Source organism: Mustela lutreola, chromosome 7 (genome assembly GCF_030435805.1).
Source record: "Mustela lutreola isolate mMusLut2 chromosome 7, mMusLut2.pri, whole genome shotgun sequence".
Classification (NCBI taxonomy): Eukaryota; Metazoa; Chordata; class Mammalia; order Carnivora; family Mustelidae; genus Mustela; species Mustela lutreola.
Window position 1 is genome coordinate 149,870,990 of NC_081296.1, and position 15,450 is coordinate 149,886,439.

At 56.3% G+C, this 15,450-nt stretch overlaps 2 protein-coding genes and 1 long non-coding RNA gene across 11 annotated transcripts in view; 2 read left to right on the plus strand and 1 right to left on the minus strand.

Annotated features, from left to right (window-relative positions):
• The window catches only part of DYNC1H1 (dynein cytoplasmic 1 heavy chain 1), a 68,712-nt gene extending 67,004 nt beyond the window's left edge, over positions 1-1,708 (plus strand). Inside the window, exons 75-78 of the mRNA XM_059183140.1 lie at positions 398-540; positions 701-869; positions 1,090-1,217; positions 1,351-1,708. Coding sequence (XP_059039123.1) covers positions 398-540; positions 701-869; positions 1,090-1,217; positions 1,351-1,479 — 569 coding nt within the window. The 3' untranslated portion in view covers positions 1,480-1,708. The remainder of the gene's footprint in view (positions 1-397; positions 541-700; positions 870-1,089; positions 1,218-1,350) is intronic.
• Positions 1,709-2,694: 986 nt separating this feature from the next.
• On the minus strand, positions 2,695-14,111 carry LOC131837001 (uncharacterized). Of its 9 annotated transcripts, XR_009355906.1 has the most exons (9): positions 13,905-14,110; positions 12,818-12,885; positions 11,851-12,082; positions 10,480-10,579; positions 8,428-8,516; positions 7,454-7,600; positions 6,730-6,780; positions 3,174-3,710; positions 2,695-2,794 (listed from the first exon to the last, which is right to left on the minus strand). XR_009355906.1 is itself a non-coding variant. In XM_059183142.1 (7 exons), exons 4-6 carry the CDS (start codon positions 7,562-7,564, stop codon positions 3,180-3,182), a joined length of 693 nt encoding a protein of 230 aa, XP_059039125.1. In that variant the 5' UTR covers positions 7,565-7,600; positions 10,480-10,579; positions 12,818-12,885; positions 13,905-14,106; the 3' UTR covers positions 2,695-2,794; positions 3,174-3,179. The 9 variants fall into 9 exon arrangements, 4 of the variants coding, with proteins under 4 accessions (XP_059039125.1, XP_059039126.1, XP_059039127.1 ...); XR_009355908.1 differs by lacking the exon at positions 8,428-8,516 and having other exon boundaries at positions 13,905-14,111; XR_009355905.1 differs by lacking the exon at positions 11,851-12,082 and having other exon boundaries at positions 2,695-2,797; positions 13,905-14,108.
• Positions 13,655-14,704, plus strand: LOC131837002 (uncharacterized). The gene is made up of 2 exons (XR_009355910.1): positions 13,655-13,779; positions 14,213-14,704. It is a non-coding gene; the product is annotated as an uncharacterized LOC131837002 (long non-coding RNA).
• The last annotated feature ends 746 nt before the right edge of the window (positions 14,705-15,450 follow it).

A 15,450-nucleotide genomic window follows, 5' to 3' on the forward strand; every position in this document is an offset into this window, starting at 1 on the left:
GCTGGGCTCACAAGGGCCTGAGGTTTTTTCTTATTTGCTGGCTCCCTGGACGTTTATTAAATCTGTACAGTTTTTAGGGGGGTGGCCAGCACATTGAAAAGTGGGGAGCTTGAGTCTAGAAGTACAGGGAGCCCCTCGCAGCTTGTGTGAGGGGAGTTAGCCGCTAAGGCAGTTGAAGCCCCGCAGCTTGTGTGAGGGGAGTTAGCCGCTAAGGCAGTCTTTGGGGGGTTTGTGGCCCCCCCCAGACACCCCTCCTCAGGCTGGATGAGCAGATGCAGGGGTGTGGGCAGGGGACGGAGGCAGGCAGAGTAGAGAAGCTGCTGACCGCTAGCAGAGTGACCCCTGTGTGCCCTGGGGATGGTCCGAATGACGGGGCCGGGGGTCCCCTTGCATGCAGGGATCCTGCCTCGGAGCTGGTCGCATTACACCGTGCCCGCGGGCATGACCGTCATCCAGTGGGTGTCCGACTTCAGCGAGAGGATCAAACAGCTACAGAACATCTCCCAGGCGGCTGCGTCCGGGGGCGCGAAGGAGCTAAAGGTGGTGAAGGCTGCCCCGCGGGGGGTGGGCGATGCGGGCGCTGTCCGGGGCGGGGGGGGCAGCACTCGGGAGCCCAGGGGGCGGGCACAGACCCCAGCACGACCCGAGGGAAGGGGTGGCAGGCGCTCGCTGCTCACCGGGGGGCTCTTGCTTCCTACAGAACATCCACGTGTGTCTGGGTGGCCTGTTTGTGCCCGAGGCGTACATCACCGCCACCAGGCAGTACGTGGCCCAGGCCAACAGCTGGTCCCTGGAGGAGCTCTGCCTGGAAGTCAACGTCACCACCTCCCAGAGTGCCACCCTGGATGCCTGCAGCTTTGGGGTCACGGGTGAGTTGGGGTCCTCAGCCACTCTGGGCTTCTCCCTGTGGCAGCCTGTCCCTGCACCCGGGCCTCTTCACAGGTGGTCCTGGTGGCTGGCGGCCTTCCAGGGCTGCTCCCAGTCCGACGTGTCTGAGATGCGGTCGGCGGCACGCCAGAGCCGTGCACTGCGTCACCGGGAGTCACACAGCCGTTACCACTGGTGACGGGGCCTGACTGCCTCCCGCAGGTCTGAAGCTTCAGGGGGCCACGTGCAGTAACAACAAGCTGTCGCTGTCCCACGCCATCTCCACGGTCCTCCCTCTGACGCAGCTGCGCTGGGTCAAGCAGACCAATGCTGAGAGAAAGGCTAACGTGGTGAGTGGCCCATTCCAGCCATCTGGGGTCAGCAGGTACCCCGTGTCCCCACCCCCTCCCCGCATGCAGCCAGTCGCCGGGGCTGCCGCGGGCTGTCTGCCTGAGCCAGCACTGAGCCTGTCCTCTCCTCTAGGTGACCTTGCCTGTCTACCTGAACTTCACTCGGGCAGACCTCATCTTCACGGTCGACTTCGAGATCGCCACCAAAGAGGACCCACGCAGCTTCTATGAGCGCGGCGTGGCCGTCCTCTGCACGGAGTGAAGCTCGGCTCCCTCGCCCCCTTTCTGTGTCCTAACTATTTATGTCTCTTCATCGTTCAACTGCTGGGAGGAAGTGGACGTGTCGGAGGAAAGTCCTTGGTGCGCCGTCGCCGTCAGAGGAAGCGGAGCGCGGGCTGCTGGCCGGGATGGCGGAAGCTGGCCGGACTCCGTGAGGTGCCTGGGGAGGCGCTGTAGCTTGGCTTGTTCGGGGAATAAAACACTAAGCACGACCCGGCCTCCCACCTCTTCTGTCTCTGTCTCCTCGCAGCGCCGAAGCTCCGGTCCTGGGGGCCCTTCCCCCACAGAAACGAACCCCAGGGCCTGGCCAGCTGACCGGTCCCCCATCCTGTGGTCCCCCCCCCCCCAGGGTGCCTGCCTTCCCCCAGATCCTGGGGTGGCTGCTGGACCTTGGCATAGACCCAGAGGCGAAAACCTGTCCTGCTGCTGCTGCCCCGGTGCCCCACGCTCGTCCACCAACCAAGGGATGATCCGGGGCTGGGGGGTGCCTCAGCTGCTGCCTCTCACCCCCACCGCTTCTCTGGAGCTGCCAGGCTCTGGCTGTCCCCAGGCCCTGGGGACAGAGTCCGCTGCCTCCCCACTCAGTTTGAACATTCTGTCAGGAATCTAAGCGTTTTCTCTGAACCCTTAACAGTTCTTAGCTTTTCTACAGCGAGATTCCTAAATGGGGCTGTAGGCTGTGAGAGCTGAGACCAGGCCTGAGGAAGTAGAACCCACAGAAGGGCCACCATGGGCATCTGTCCCCCTACCTCCCGTGCCCACCACGCCCAGGTAAGGGTCCCGGGCGCAGGAGCACCACCACCATCCTGGAGGGGAATGCGTAGCATGTTCCTGAACGGGGGTGAGCAGAAGCCGCTGCGGCGACCAGACCCCCCCAACACCTTGCCGGGGGACGCGGGGGGAGGGGCTGGCCACCCCAGGTCTGGGCTAGAAGCTCCTGTCAAAGGCTTCTACATACCTCAGGTGTGCCCGAGGCACCCACTTGATGCCTCCCAAAGCTCCACGTCACTCAGCGCCCACCTCCAGGGCCTCTTGGAGCCCCACCCCCACGCGAAGCTCAGCCCATGGGGCCTGAGGGACCCTCCCAACGGGGCCACCCTGTGGCCATCCTATTGGAAGGGCCACAGTCTCTCTCTCAGTGGGCAGAGCCTGCGCCCACCCCCGCCGGCCCGCCAGGAGGAAGGAGCAGCTCTTGGCCTCACGTGCACTTCCCTTTTATTGGCACTTGGGGACGGTGGTCCTAGGCGTGTGGGCCGCGGCCCCCCGGCGCTGGCACCAGACTTGTACTCAATTCATGCCTGCTGGGGAGCAGAAGGCCCAGTGAGCAAACCCGCAGCAACTGGGAAAAGGGTCAAAGAGCCGCCACCACCCCTTTATTTTTAACAAGCGGCACGTCAAGTCCATGATCATGTCAACAGCCAGAACCCACAGCTCAGAGCGTCCTCTGTGCGCACAGTAAAGAAACTTGGAATTTAGGGGGGGAGGGGCATCCTGTGACCCAGGACCCTTCCTCGGCTGGAAAAACCCATTTCCAGCACAGTTGGTGGGCACTCAGGTGTGCCTTGCTTCAGACCTACGCAGGGCAAGTGTTTCGTGGAAACAAGTCCATCGGCGGCAGCTGTGACCCAGGGGACCCCTCAGGGCTGTAGGACCCGTTCCTGAGCTGGCTCTGCTCACCTTGGCCTAGGCCGCGTACTGCTTCTTTCTCTTCGTTTTCTCAGGCTCTGCAAGTAAAAGTTCCAGTTTCCTCTTGGAGAGGCTCAGCTTGGGTCCCTTGTCCTTCTCACCCCCGAGTCTGGGTGGCGGCCGGGTGGCTCTAGTTCTGCTCTGTGCCGGGCGGCCTGGCTCCAGGGGACCCGTGGCGGGGAGGAGGGGGCCAGCTGCCCTGGGCCACGGGTCCTCGGTCATCCTCCAGTCTTCCGGCGACCCCGAGCGCCGGGTAGCCCGGCCTCGAGTCTCAGGGCTGCTGGCCTCCACGGGCTGCATATCCACGTCGTTGGCCTCAAGAGACGTGGGGCCCCGGCTGGCCGCTCTCAGCGGGAAGTCTGCGGTTTTGGACGAGCGAGGGTCTTCTAAGCTAACTTCTCCCGGACGCCCGCACCTGAGCGCGTGGGAAGGCCCAGTACCATTCGCGTCACCTGGAGAACAGTCACTGTGGCTGGAGGCCAGGTGACCGGGGGGATCTTCTGAATCGCCATCGAAAGGATCTAAAAACTGAGCACAAAACGATTTCTGAGCCAGACGGCAACCTCCACCAGGAGAAAGTGCAACACGCCCCTCCCACACACAGATTATTTCTCCCAGCACTGATGCTGGCAGACTCTGCCAACGCGTCTGCTTCGCGAACGATAAAAAATGCCTTAGACGGGGACCACTGCTGATTTCGGCTCCAGCCCTGATCTCAGGGTCATGGGATCAAGCCCCACAAAGGCCTCCATGCTCACAGCAGAGTCTGCTTGTCTCACTCCCTTCCCTACCCTCCCTAACCCTAACGTCCCTGCTTCAAAAATAAATGTTTTTCAAAAATGCATTAGGGCCGCCTGGGTGGCTCAGTGGGCTAAGCCTCTGCCTTTGGCTCAGGTCATGATCTCAGGGTCCTGGGATGGAGACCCACATCGGGCTCTCTGCACAGCTTCCTCCTCTCTCTCTGTCTGGCTCTCTGCCTGTTTGTGATCTGTCAAATAAATAAATAAAATCTTTAAAAAAAAAAATGCATTAGACAAATATCTCCTCACATCCCAAAAGCTTGAGGGTCCGCTACCACTGGGCGCCCATCACTTAAAGCCCTTGTCCCAGGACTGCGCACCAGCCCCGCCAGCCGGGTCCACACGGCCCAGCCCACCCCGGGGTCTGAGCTCACTTCCTCCCAACATCCGGTTCCTGGCTCACCCCACCCTGTTCCTGACCGCCTGCCACCCCCATGCACAGGGCTGGCCAGAGGCAGAAGGGAGCGTTCGGGGGCAGAGTTCATGGTTTTCAAAGTGCCCCGTTTCTGAGCAGCAGCCGTGGGTGACACAGCCCATCTTCCTCGGCAGCCTCCTACCTCTGTGACCACCTGAGGGGGCCCCTGGAGCTTTTTGGACCTCGAGTCCCACGGCTCCTCGCTGCTGACCTTGACCGGATTTCCCAGCTCTTACTCCAGCTTTTCCCCTCTCTGCATCTGTGCTCTTGACTGAGCAGCTCTGGCATTAAAGGTCTCTCTCCAGGGACATCTGAGTCCCCGCAACCGACCGCTGTCCCTTCCTGCGTTAACTGCGGGGAGCTGCACCCCGTGAATCTCCAGGCCAGGCTGAAACCTCCTCCCAGATACACCCACGGACCCCTGAGGTCCCTGCTGGTCAGCCAGTTGGAAGGGTTTCACTCCCCGTGGAGCCGCGGGCAGAAACGGCCCGGGAGTCAACTCTCATGTGGGGAGTAAAAACCTGCCGAGGGGCTCATTTCTCCCGTGGACAGGTGACATGGTCACATATGCACCACCCCCCAAAACGGTAAAAATAAAAATAGTTTCACACCATAATCTGTGGACAACTCTAATCATTTCAGATTCAGAAATGGGCAGAATTGGGCTTCACAGAGCCAGCATCATGGGGCCCCATGGCAGAGCAGTCCCCAGCCCCACGAGGCCTCGAGGCCCAGACTAGAGGGAGCGTGTGGGGGACAGTGAGGGGCTCACCCCTCACATAAACTAACAGAATCCGGCCTCGCAGACAGAGAGGCCCAGCGGGGCAGGCGATCCCTGGCCACATGGCTAGGGTTAGACCCCGGGATCTTTAAACTCCACGAGACCACATGTCAACTACACCTGGATTACTGATTTTAATTATTTTTTTAAGATTTTATTTATTTATTTATTTATTTATTTGACAGAAATCACAAGTAGGCAGAGAGGCCGGCAGAGAGAGAGGGAGAAGCAGGCTCCCCACTGAGCAGGGAGCCTGATGCGGGACTCGATCCCAGGACCCTGAGACCATGACCTGAGCCAAAGGCAGAGGCTTTAACCCACTGAGCCACCCAGGTGCCCCCTGATTTTGATTTTGATTGCAACAGATGCTGAGGGGTGACTGGCTGGCTCAGTGGGGGAGCCTGTGGCTCTTGATCTCGGGGTTGGGAGTTCAAGGCCCACACTGGGCATAGAGATGACTTAAAAATAACATCTTTGGGGCGCCTGGGAGGCTCAGGTAGTTGAGCATCTGACTCTTGTTTTCAGCTCAATCATGACCTCAAGGTCGTGAGATCAAGCCTTGTGCCAGCTCTGTGCTCCGTGGGGGGTCTACTTGAGGTTCTCCCTCCCTCTCCCTCTCCCCCACACCCGCTTGTGGGCACGCACATGCTCTCACTCTAAAAATTAATAAATCTTTTAAAAAAATAAATAAAATCTTTTAAAAAAAATCTATTTTAGGGCGCCTGGGTGGCTCAGTGGTTAAGCCGCTGCCTTCGGCTCAGGTCATGATCTCAGGGTCCTGGGATCGAGTCCCGCATCGGGCTCTCTGCTCAGCGGGGAGCCTGCTTCCTCCTCTCTCTCTCTCTGTCTGCCTCTCTGCCTACTTGTGATTTCTCTCTGTCAAATAAATAAATAAAATCTTTAAAAAAAAAAAAATCTATTTTAACAGAAAGAGACAGTGAAAGAGGAAACACAAGCAGGGGGAGTGGGAGAGAGAGAAGCAGGTTCCCCGCGGAGCAGGGAGCCCGATGCGGGGCTCGATTCCAAGACCCTGAGATCTTGACCTGAGCCGAAGGCAGAGGCTTAACAACTGAGTCACCCAGGCACCCCAATAAAATAGATTCTTTAAAAAATAATAATAGGGGCGCCTGGGTGGCTCAGTGGGTTAAGCCTCTGCTTTCGGCTCAGGTCAAGATCTCAGGGTCCTGGGATCGAGCCCCGCATCGGGCTCTCTGCTCTGCGGGGAGCCTGTTTTCCTTCCTCTCTCTCTGCCTGCCTCTCTGCCTGCTTGTGATCTCTGTCTGTCAAATAAATAAATAAAATCTTTAAAAAAATAATAGTAATAATAATAATAATAATAATAAACTGAGGCACTCGGGCGGCTCTTGTAAAACACAGTACCTCAGACTTCCCCATCACAAAAGAGCACACACAAGCAGGCCCCAAACCACTCTCCTTGGAAAGGCCTGCTTGCAAGTTCGACCTGTGGCTGGTTCTGGGGACTTGACATCGGGGACAGCTCCACCAGCCCTTCAAGGGGTAGAGGGGCTCTTGGCTCATTCTGTCACGTACCTCCCTCCAGATACCTTCAATTAAGTCCATGTGATTCTTTTTGTGATTGGCCTGGAGAAATTTAAAAAAAAAAAAAATGCTGAATAATCCTTTCTAGGATGGCAGGCAGACCGATAGCAGGTAGTGTCCTAGGGCCAGGGACCGAGGGACGGCAGCTGTTCCCGCCACACCGGACCCTCAGAGGAAGGCAGCCCTTGGAGGGTGGGCAAGAGGCACCTCCTGGTTTAAGGGACTAAAATGAGAACCTGGGCCGCCGGGAATAGGAGAAGGAGGACCAGGAATGCGGCGAGAAGGCGGCCGGATGCGGTCCCCGTCTCACTGGGAACAGAAAACCCTGCACTCGTTCTAAACCCAAACTAGAAGATCATGGTAGATTCTAGATTATCTGTCTTAACTCCTTCCTTCCTTTATAGGAGCTGAGGCCAGACAGCGGCCAGGCCTTGCTCAGGGCCCTCTGAAGAACCCCGGGGCTTGTATCAGATGTTCTAAAACCCTCCCCAAGGACCCCAGGCTTCTGGGGAAAAAGGCTTTTTTGTTTTTTCTTGATCAAAACGAAGGAGTTTGAACCCACTGACATTTCAGCAGGGAAGAAAGACCCATAATGATTTCACCAGGAACCACCGAGAAGAGCCGCCAGGACGCCTGGTCCGGGGATCACAGGTCGCCCTGTGCCCCCCCCCCCCCGCCCCCGGCACCCCCAGGAGGGCCAGGGCGGTGAGAGTACCTTGAAGCGATGGAGTGTGTTTCTCTGCCTCTTGCGGAAGCCAGCCCTGGTGCTGGCGGAGCTGAAGGCCACCCTGATGCAGGTGGGGCGGCCGGACCTCAGACCGGCCATGGCTTGGGGGCCAGCTATGATGGACTTTTCACTGCACTGGAAAACATCTCACTTGACATTACTTGTCCTCACGAGGACAAAGCCCAGGTCACTGGTGGCTGGGGTGGGGGAGGGGCAGCCTCCCCAAGGGCAGGCACCCAGCAGGAGGGCGTCCCCCGGGAGCTATCTGGCAGTTTGTCCAAGTCAGATCTACCTGCCCCAGAGGTGAACTGTACTGGGTTCCACCTTGCCAAGACAAATCTAGGGGTGTCTTCAAAAAATTTTGTGGTTAACCCTCTGGGGCCAGCTGGTGGTGGGGATGTCTAGCCCGTGAGCGTTCCGTCCGTGTGGGGAAAGCCCTGGGCCCCCAGAAGCTCCATCCACCCGAGCTTAGTGGAAAGGTCAGATTCATTGACCCTGAAAATTCCAGAATGGAACCCACCACCCAGTTCAAATGTCTTCTCCCTTTATTTTAACAGATGAAGCATGTGAACCCAGGTTGGGGACTGACTGACTCACTCACCCAAGTGAACAGAAACCATTCCCCCACCAACCCAGAAGTGTGAGGTTGTTAAAAACAATTAAAAAGGAAAAAAACAACAACAACACAGGGGCTCCTGGGTGGCTCAGTGAGTTAAGCCTCTGCCTTCGGCTCAAGTCATGATCCCAGGGTCCAAGGATGAGCCCCGCATGGGGCTCTCTGCTCAGCGGGGAGCCTGCTTCCCCCCCCCCTCGCTCCCCACCGCCTGCCTCTCTGTCTACGTGTGATCTTTCTCTCTGTCAAATAAATAAAACCTTTAAAAATATATATATATGCACCCAAAGGAAAGAGAGAGAGAGAGAGAGACACCAACCACTCTTAAAAAAACAAAAGAAAAACGTACCCAGAGCACGAGACTGTGAAGCAAGGTCGGTGGATTTTCATGTCACTTGCTTCCCTCAGGAATCCTCGTGGGAAGGCACATGCCAGGCCCTGGGGGAAGCGTCGGTCACAGCGTAGGTCACAGCGCTGCCCACCTCCCCACCCTGCACCGTTCTGCTTTCCCAAACTAGGCTCCACAGAACACCAGCTCCGGGCAAAGGCAGAGAAACAGGAAAGGCTATAAACCGTAGCCCAAAGCACAATACACATTAGCATTTTAAAGGCTGGGAAGGCTCCCTGGGGGGGGGGGGATAAAATAAATTAGTCCAGTCAGCCCCTCACCCCCAGGCTTTCCCAACTTCCGATGACCTCGACAGTCTCGAGGCCCACGGGGATTGGTCTGCCGGTTTTCTTAGGAGCACAGGAGGGTGGTGGATTTGGGGAGCGCGTCCACACAGATGCCCTTCCCATCTCGAGGGGATCACCGTGCAAGATCACAGGTGACCTTCTCCCCGCCAGGCTACCCCGCTCATCCTCGGGAAGTCGTCTCGCAAGGCGGCCCACGGTCAAGGACGGGGGTTTGCTCTGCGGCCGGACTGGGGCGCTTGGAAACCCTCAGCGTGGGGGCATGGTCTCCCTGCTCGCTGATGTAGCCAGTCCTTCGGTCGTGACAGGTGGGCTCAGTCGTGTCATACTTGAGTTATAATAAATACTACGGGACTGGGGGGGCTCCTGGCTGACGTGAGACTTTCCATCTCGGGGCTGTGAGTTCAAGCCCCATGCTGGGTGTACAGAGTAGTTTAAAAAATAAGATATTAATAAATAAACCCATTACTTTGTTCCACTTTTGCCTGGAACTTGTTCGGCCGACTCCTTTGTCCCCGTGACATGTCCAAACCGACTTAGTTTTGATCTCCCAAGGAATACATCCCGCGAGTTTGTTAGGCCAAGTTCAGATAAAAGTTCCCCCAAAGTGAAATTACAACAAGGAGAGGAATCTGAACCCCATATTCTCCTCACTTCCCTGCTGGACGTAGGGGCCAGGGTCATGGCCGGGGGGGAGGGCCAACCTCAGATTTTCTAGAGCAGCTGGTTGGCACCAGGTTAAAAGATTATTTTCTTTTAAGTTAGTTATTAGAGAGAGAGAGAGAGAGAGCATGACGCTCAAGCACACAAGCAGGGGAAGGGGCAGAGGGAGACAGAGAAGCAGGCTCCCCGCTGAGCAAGGAGCCAGAGGCGGGGCTCGATCCCAGGACCCCGGGATCATGAGCTGAGCTGAAGGCAGACGCTTAATGACTGAGCCACCCAGACACCCCCATACTGCCCTTTCTCACGCAGGTGCACAGTGCCTCACCCGCTGCATCTCCCCCTACTCCCGCCCCTGGGTCCTCCTGCTCTATCTCTGGGTTCCACAGCCCCTTTTGACAGACTTACTCCATCGCCTGCGTTTTTGGCTTCTCTGTCCACAGCTGTGTCCCTGTGTCCCCAAAGCCCGGCCCAGCAACGAGCACGAAGCTGATGCTCAGCAGATATTTCCGGGGTGCACGCGTCCGTGCATATCCCACAGACCCCGCACCCCCAGATGCGCCCCTGCCTTCACAGCCTCCAGCACACCATGCATTCTGCCAAAAGCCAGATTCCTTGCACACCCTGCCAGGGGGCGAAGGGTCCATGCAGCAATCTGACGTTTGTTACAAGCTGAACTTCTGACCAACTTCCCTAACAAAGGGCTAACATTTTCCCTTTGTAAACAGAATGTTTGGGCACCTTCAGGAAATGCTGAATAAATAGAAAAAAAAATTTTTGTCATGAAGTGAAATGCGTGCCAGCAAGGGAGGAAGAGGAAACGATGACGGGCCGGTTCCTTCCCCAGCAACCCAGAGCCCCAGAGACCGGGTGACCTCCTCTCCTCTCGGGGAGGCGGGACAAGGAGCCGCCCAAGCCCTCACCTTAGTTTCCAGCTCCCTGGGACCCGCCCCAGTCCCCGGTCCTTCCAGCCCTGGAACCGCGCCCAGGAGGAGTGGCCCTGGGAGGGGCTGGGGGACAAGTCAGCTCCCCAGCTGAAGGCTCCTACCTGGAATCCGGGGGCATCCAGGAGTGGGGAGCGGCAAACGGAAGGTGGCGGTGAAGTCCAGAAAGCTTCCAAGACGGGGGCCGTGGGGGGAGACGCTATTCTGCAGGGAGGAAGGAACAGAGCACAAGCACAATGATTTTGGTTTTTTTAAGATTTTATTTATTTATTTGACAGAGCTCACAAGTAGGCAGGGAGGCAGGCAGAGAGAGGGGGAGAAGCAGGCTCCCCGCTGAGCAGAGAGCCCAATGCGGTGGCTCCATCCCAGGACCCTGGATCATGACCTGAGCCAAAGGCAGAGGCTTAACCCACTGAGCCACCCAGACGCCCCAGCACAGTGATCTTTTAACAGAGGATCTTAGCAAGTCTGTGTTCAAGATCTAGAAAAAAATAAAAAATATGGTGACCTGCTTCTCCGGCCCCCACCCCCATCCTCAACCCGAAGGTCAGAATTCAGAACAGGTTTGCCCTAAGTTAACCACTAACTGACCTTGGTACTTAAGTCAATTTTGCATTTCTGCTTTAAAGGAAACATGTGTTTTAAAAGTTCTCTCTTGGGACACCTGGGTGGCTCAGTGGGTTAAACCTCTCTGCCTTTGGCTCAGGTCATGATCCCAGGGTCCTGGGATAGAGCCCCGCATCGGACTCACTGCTCAGCGGGGAGCCTGCTTCCTCCTCTCTCTCTGCCTGCCTCTCTGCCTACTTGTGATCCCTGTCTGTCAAATAAATAAATAAAATCTTAAAAAAAAAAAAAAAAAAAGTTCTCTCTTGGGGTGCCTGGGTGGCCCAGTCGTTAAGCATCTGCCTTCAGCCCAGGTCATGATCCAAGGGTCCTGGGATGGAGCCCCGTGTCAGGCTCCCTGCTCAGCGGGGTGTCTGCTTCTCTCTCTCCCTCTGCTCTTCTGTGTGTCCTCTCTCAAATAAAATCCTTTAAAAAAGTTCCCCCAAAAAGATATTTTAAAAGTTCTTTAACATTCATCAACCTCAACTGTTCTAGTTCAAGAATAGACCCCCTCTCCTTGCAATAAGATTTGCTCTGAAAGAGTTCTCAAACTTCTCTTCCCCAAAAGCGGATTTTAAGAGGATTGGCTTTATTGAGGGCAGGTCAACCAAAGCAATGTGGGCTGGCATCTCACAGGGTGCTTCTTTTTTTAATTTTTTTTTTTTTAATTTATTTGACAGAGAGAGAGAGACACAGCAAGAGTGGGGGGAACACAAGCAGCCGGAATGGGAGAGGGAGAAGCAGGATTCCCGCTGAGCAGGAAGCCTGATGCAGAGCTTGATCCCAGGACCCTGAGATCATGACCTGAGCTAAAGGCAGACACAGACACATAGTGACTGACCCCCCAGGCGCCCCTCACAGGATGCTCTTACCTTTATTTTTCTACCCGCTTGAAAGAAACTAAGATCTGATCCAGACTCCACATCTCTGAGCTCCTTTCCTGGCCCAGGAGCCCGGGAGAGCAGGAAACCCTGGAGGGTCAGGGTGGAACCACCCACGGCCCCAACGCGCACACACTCTGGGTCCTTCAGACGCATTCCTTTTCGGGACAACTTCAAGTCATTCCCGAATCCCTGGGCCAGGGTCGGTGCCCAGGAAATATCCCTAAACGTGTAATAGTGTAAAGTGAAGTCAGAGACTGAACATGATCCCCGTTCCTACCCACACACAGAACAGCGCACGGCTCCAAGCACACCAGCCCCACCTTCACCTGATGAGGCTCTTGGCAGGCTGGGGGGTAAGAGGGTCTGTACGTCAATGTACAAACCAGAGGTGTTTCTCTTTCTTTTTTTTTTTTTTAACCGATTTTTTTCATTTTAGAGAAAGAGTGTGTGAGCAAGGGAAGCAGAGGGAGAGGGAAGGAGGAAGAATCGTGAGCGGGCTCCCCGCTGAGTGTGAAGCCCAACGGAGGACAGGGTCCATCCAACAGCAGGACCCACGCCGAAACCAAGAGTCAGACGCTCAACCCGCTGAGCCACCCAGGCACCCCCACCAGTGTTGACTATTAAGGTGGACACCTTCATTCCATACTTGATATTATTTTGACTACTTTTTTAGTGTAATTATGCTGAGATACAATAAAAAGGAAAGATAGTGGCTTTTTTCATTTTGCAATCTCTTGTCCCTTATGCCACCTGGAAAGAAGTCATAACTTACAAATCCAGGGACACCCGGCTGGCCCAGTCAGTAAAGAATGCGACTCTTGATGTCCGGGGTCGTGAGTCTGGACCCCACGTTGGGCAAAGAGATTACTTAAAACAAAACTCAAGGACTCTTGAAGACAATGTTGACCAAGCTCTAAAGGGAAAACAATTTAGATGAAGCCAGTTCTCATCTTACCTTGGATCCGTGAGTCAGCCTTTCCAAAGCCCCTGTGCTTGCATCAGAATCCATCAGATCACAAAGTTCTACAACCAAAATAAGAACAGCCATTCACACAGAAGGAATTCACAGAGAAGCCAGAGCACAGGACCTCTGGGATTTCTTATTTCTTATTTTAAATCAGTTTGCTCTAGAGGAAATGACAGGTTAAAATAATATTTTGGAGAAATACTGTGTAGCTTTGCAGACAGGACCCCAGGGTAATTCCCAGGTGTCCTACAATTTTCCCGTGGGTTTGCCGGGAGGGAGGGGAAGGTATCCACACTTCTCAAGCACAAGATGTTTACTGTCTGAGGGCAAAGCAACGGGTCAACCCAGGGCCAGGCTCCCACCCAGACCCTGGACTGGACCCTGGGCAGAGCTGGCGCAGCCCCACGTCCCCACGACCCCATCCAGGTCACGGGAGGGAGGCCGGGGCGCCCCTTCTTAGGCGCTAGCACTTCCCGCCTGGGGGAAACGGAGGAGCCCCCCCCCCCCCAGTCTTCCCCTCACATCAGGGACTCAGTGCCCTGCAGGTCTGACTCCCGAAGATGGGACCTTCCTCCATAACGGGAAGCAAAGGGCGGTCTCCAAGGTAAGGGGTCCAGACCCAGGGGGCGGGACACCACCCCCGCCCGACGAGGAAGACCCGCCTCACTTCCACGGGGCAAGGGCCCCCCACGCAGGATCTAGCCCCGGTGCCGGCCCCTTCCCGCGCGAGGAAGCCCAGCCGCGCCCCGCCCCTGCCCTGCGGCTTCCGTGGCGCCGGGCCCGGCCAGGTGCTGCGGGGAGAGGGGCCGCGGGTGGCGGCGGCTTGGATGGCCGCGCGCACCTGCCCGACGCACCTGCGCCCACCTGCCCGGGACCCGGACTGGGGCTGGGGCTGGGCCGGGATAGCAGCCCCCGAAGTGGGAAGGAACTGGCTCCTCGGGGCGACTCCGGTAGGGCGTGCTGTCACTCGGGTCGGGGACACCGGGAAGGGGCTCGGGCGGGTGGGCCCCGATGACGCTTCTCGGGCGCAGCCGAGGCCGGGCGCGCAGGGCACCGCCGGCCGCTGCAGACTCACCTTCTGAATAGCATGTCCATTTTGTCCCCGGAGTGATCGTCGCCGAGCCCCGAAGGGGGTCTGCGGGCCGGACCTGTGTGACGTCACGGCCATCTCCGCGGCGACCCGCGAGCCGCCCCTCCCGCCTGACCCAGGCCCGCAGGCGCCCGCGCCCCTGCGCCCCGCGGCTCGGATCCGCCCTCCCGCGCTGGCTCGCGGCCAGGGACGCCCGTCTAAGCACATGATTTTGTCACAAAACCTTGAGTGACTCTCCTGTGCCCCGCCCACCCGGCCACCCCCTCCGGCTGTAGTCCCACCTCTCCTTCCAGATTCCGGATGAAGCCCAGCCCCTCGCTTCCCAACCACCCACAGCTGGGACCTCTCTGGGGAAATTCTCTCTTCACCCTGCCCCACCCCTGGCTTAAGCTTTGGAGCTGAGTTTGGCACCTCCTCCAGGAAGCCTTCCTGGATGTCCTCTGCATTCCCATAGCAGGCCAGATCAGCCTGTGCCGAAGTTTCCTGTGGATTTCTACGGACTCACAAGACTCGTGGATGAGCATACCGGTTCAGAACCCAAGGCCCTTCCCCGCTCCAACTCACCCCCCACCATGCCCAGCACAGTAGCTGCTCAAAAATGTATTTTGAGGGACACCTGGGTGGCTCAGTCCCTTAAGCATCTGCCTTCAGCTCAGGTCATGATCCCAGGGTCCTGACATTGAGTTGAGTCCCACATGGGGCTCCATGCTCAGTGGGGAGTCTGCTTCTTCCTCTACCCTCTCCCAGTGCCTGCTCTCTCTCAAATAAAATCTTTAAAAAATAAAGATGTATGGTGTACCTGGGGGGCTCAGTGGGTTAAAGCCTCTGCCTTTGGCTCAGGTCATAATCCCAGGGCCCTGGGATCGAGCCCCACATCAGGCTCCCTGCCGAGCAGAGAGCCTGATTTCTCCTTTCTCTCTGCCTGCCTCTCAGCCTACTTGTGATCTCTGTCAAATAAACAAATAAATCTTAAAAAAAAAAGATGCGGAAAAAAATAATAAGGATGTATGTGTGTGTATATATATATATATATATATACATATGTGTATGTGTATAGATATACACACACACACACATACACAATAATTATTACTTTGCCATAAAAATGAATGAGATCTGGCCATTTATGACAATATGGATGGACCCTGATGGCAGTATGTTAAGTGAAATAAGTCAGTCAGAAAAACACAACTACCATATGACTTCACTTACATGTGGAATCTAAAAACAAAATAAAACAAATGAAAACAAAAAAATAGATCCATAAAGGGGCACTTGGGTGGCTCAGTGGGTTAATCCTCTGCCTTCAGCTCAGGTCATGATCTCAGTGTCCTGGGATCAAGCCCCGCATTGGGCTCTCTGCTCATCGGGGAGCCTGCTTCCTCCTCTCTCTCTGCCTGGCTCTCTGCCTACTTGTGATCTCTCTTTGTCAAATAAATAAGTAAAGTATTTTTAGAAAGAAAAAAAATAGGGGCGCCTGGGTGGCTCAGTGGGTTGAAGCCTCTGCCTTCAGCTCAGGTCATGATCCCAG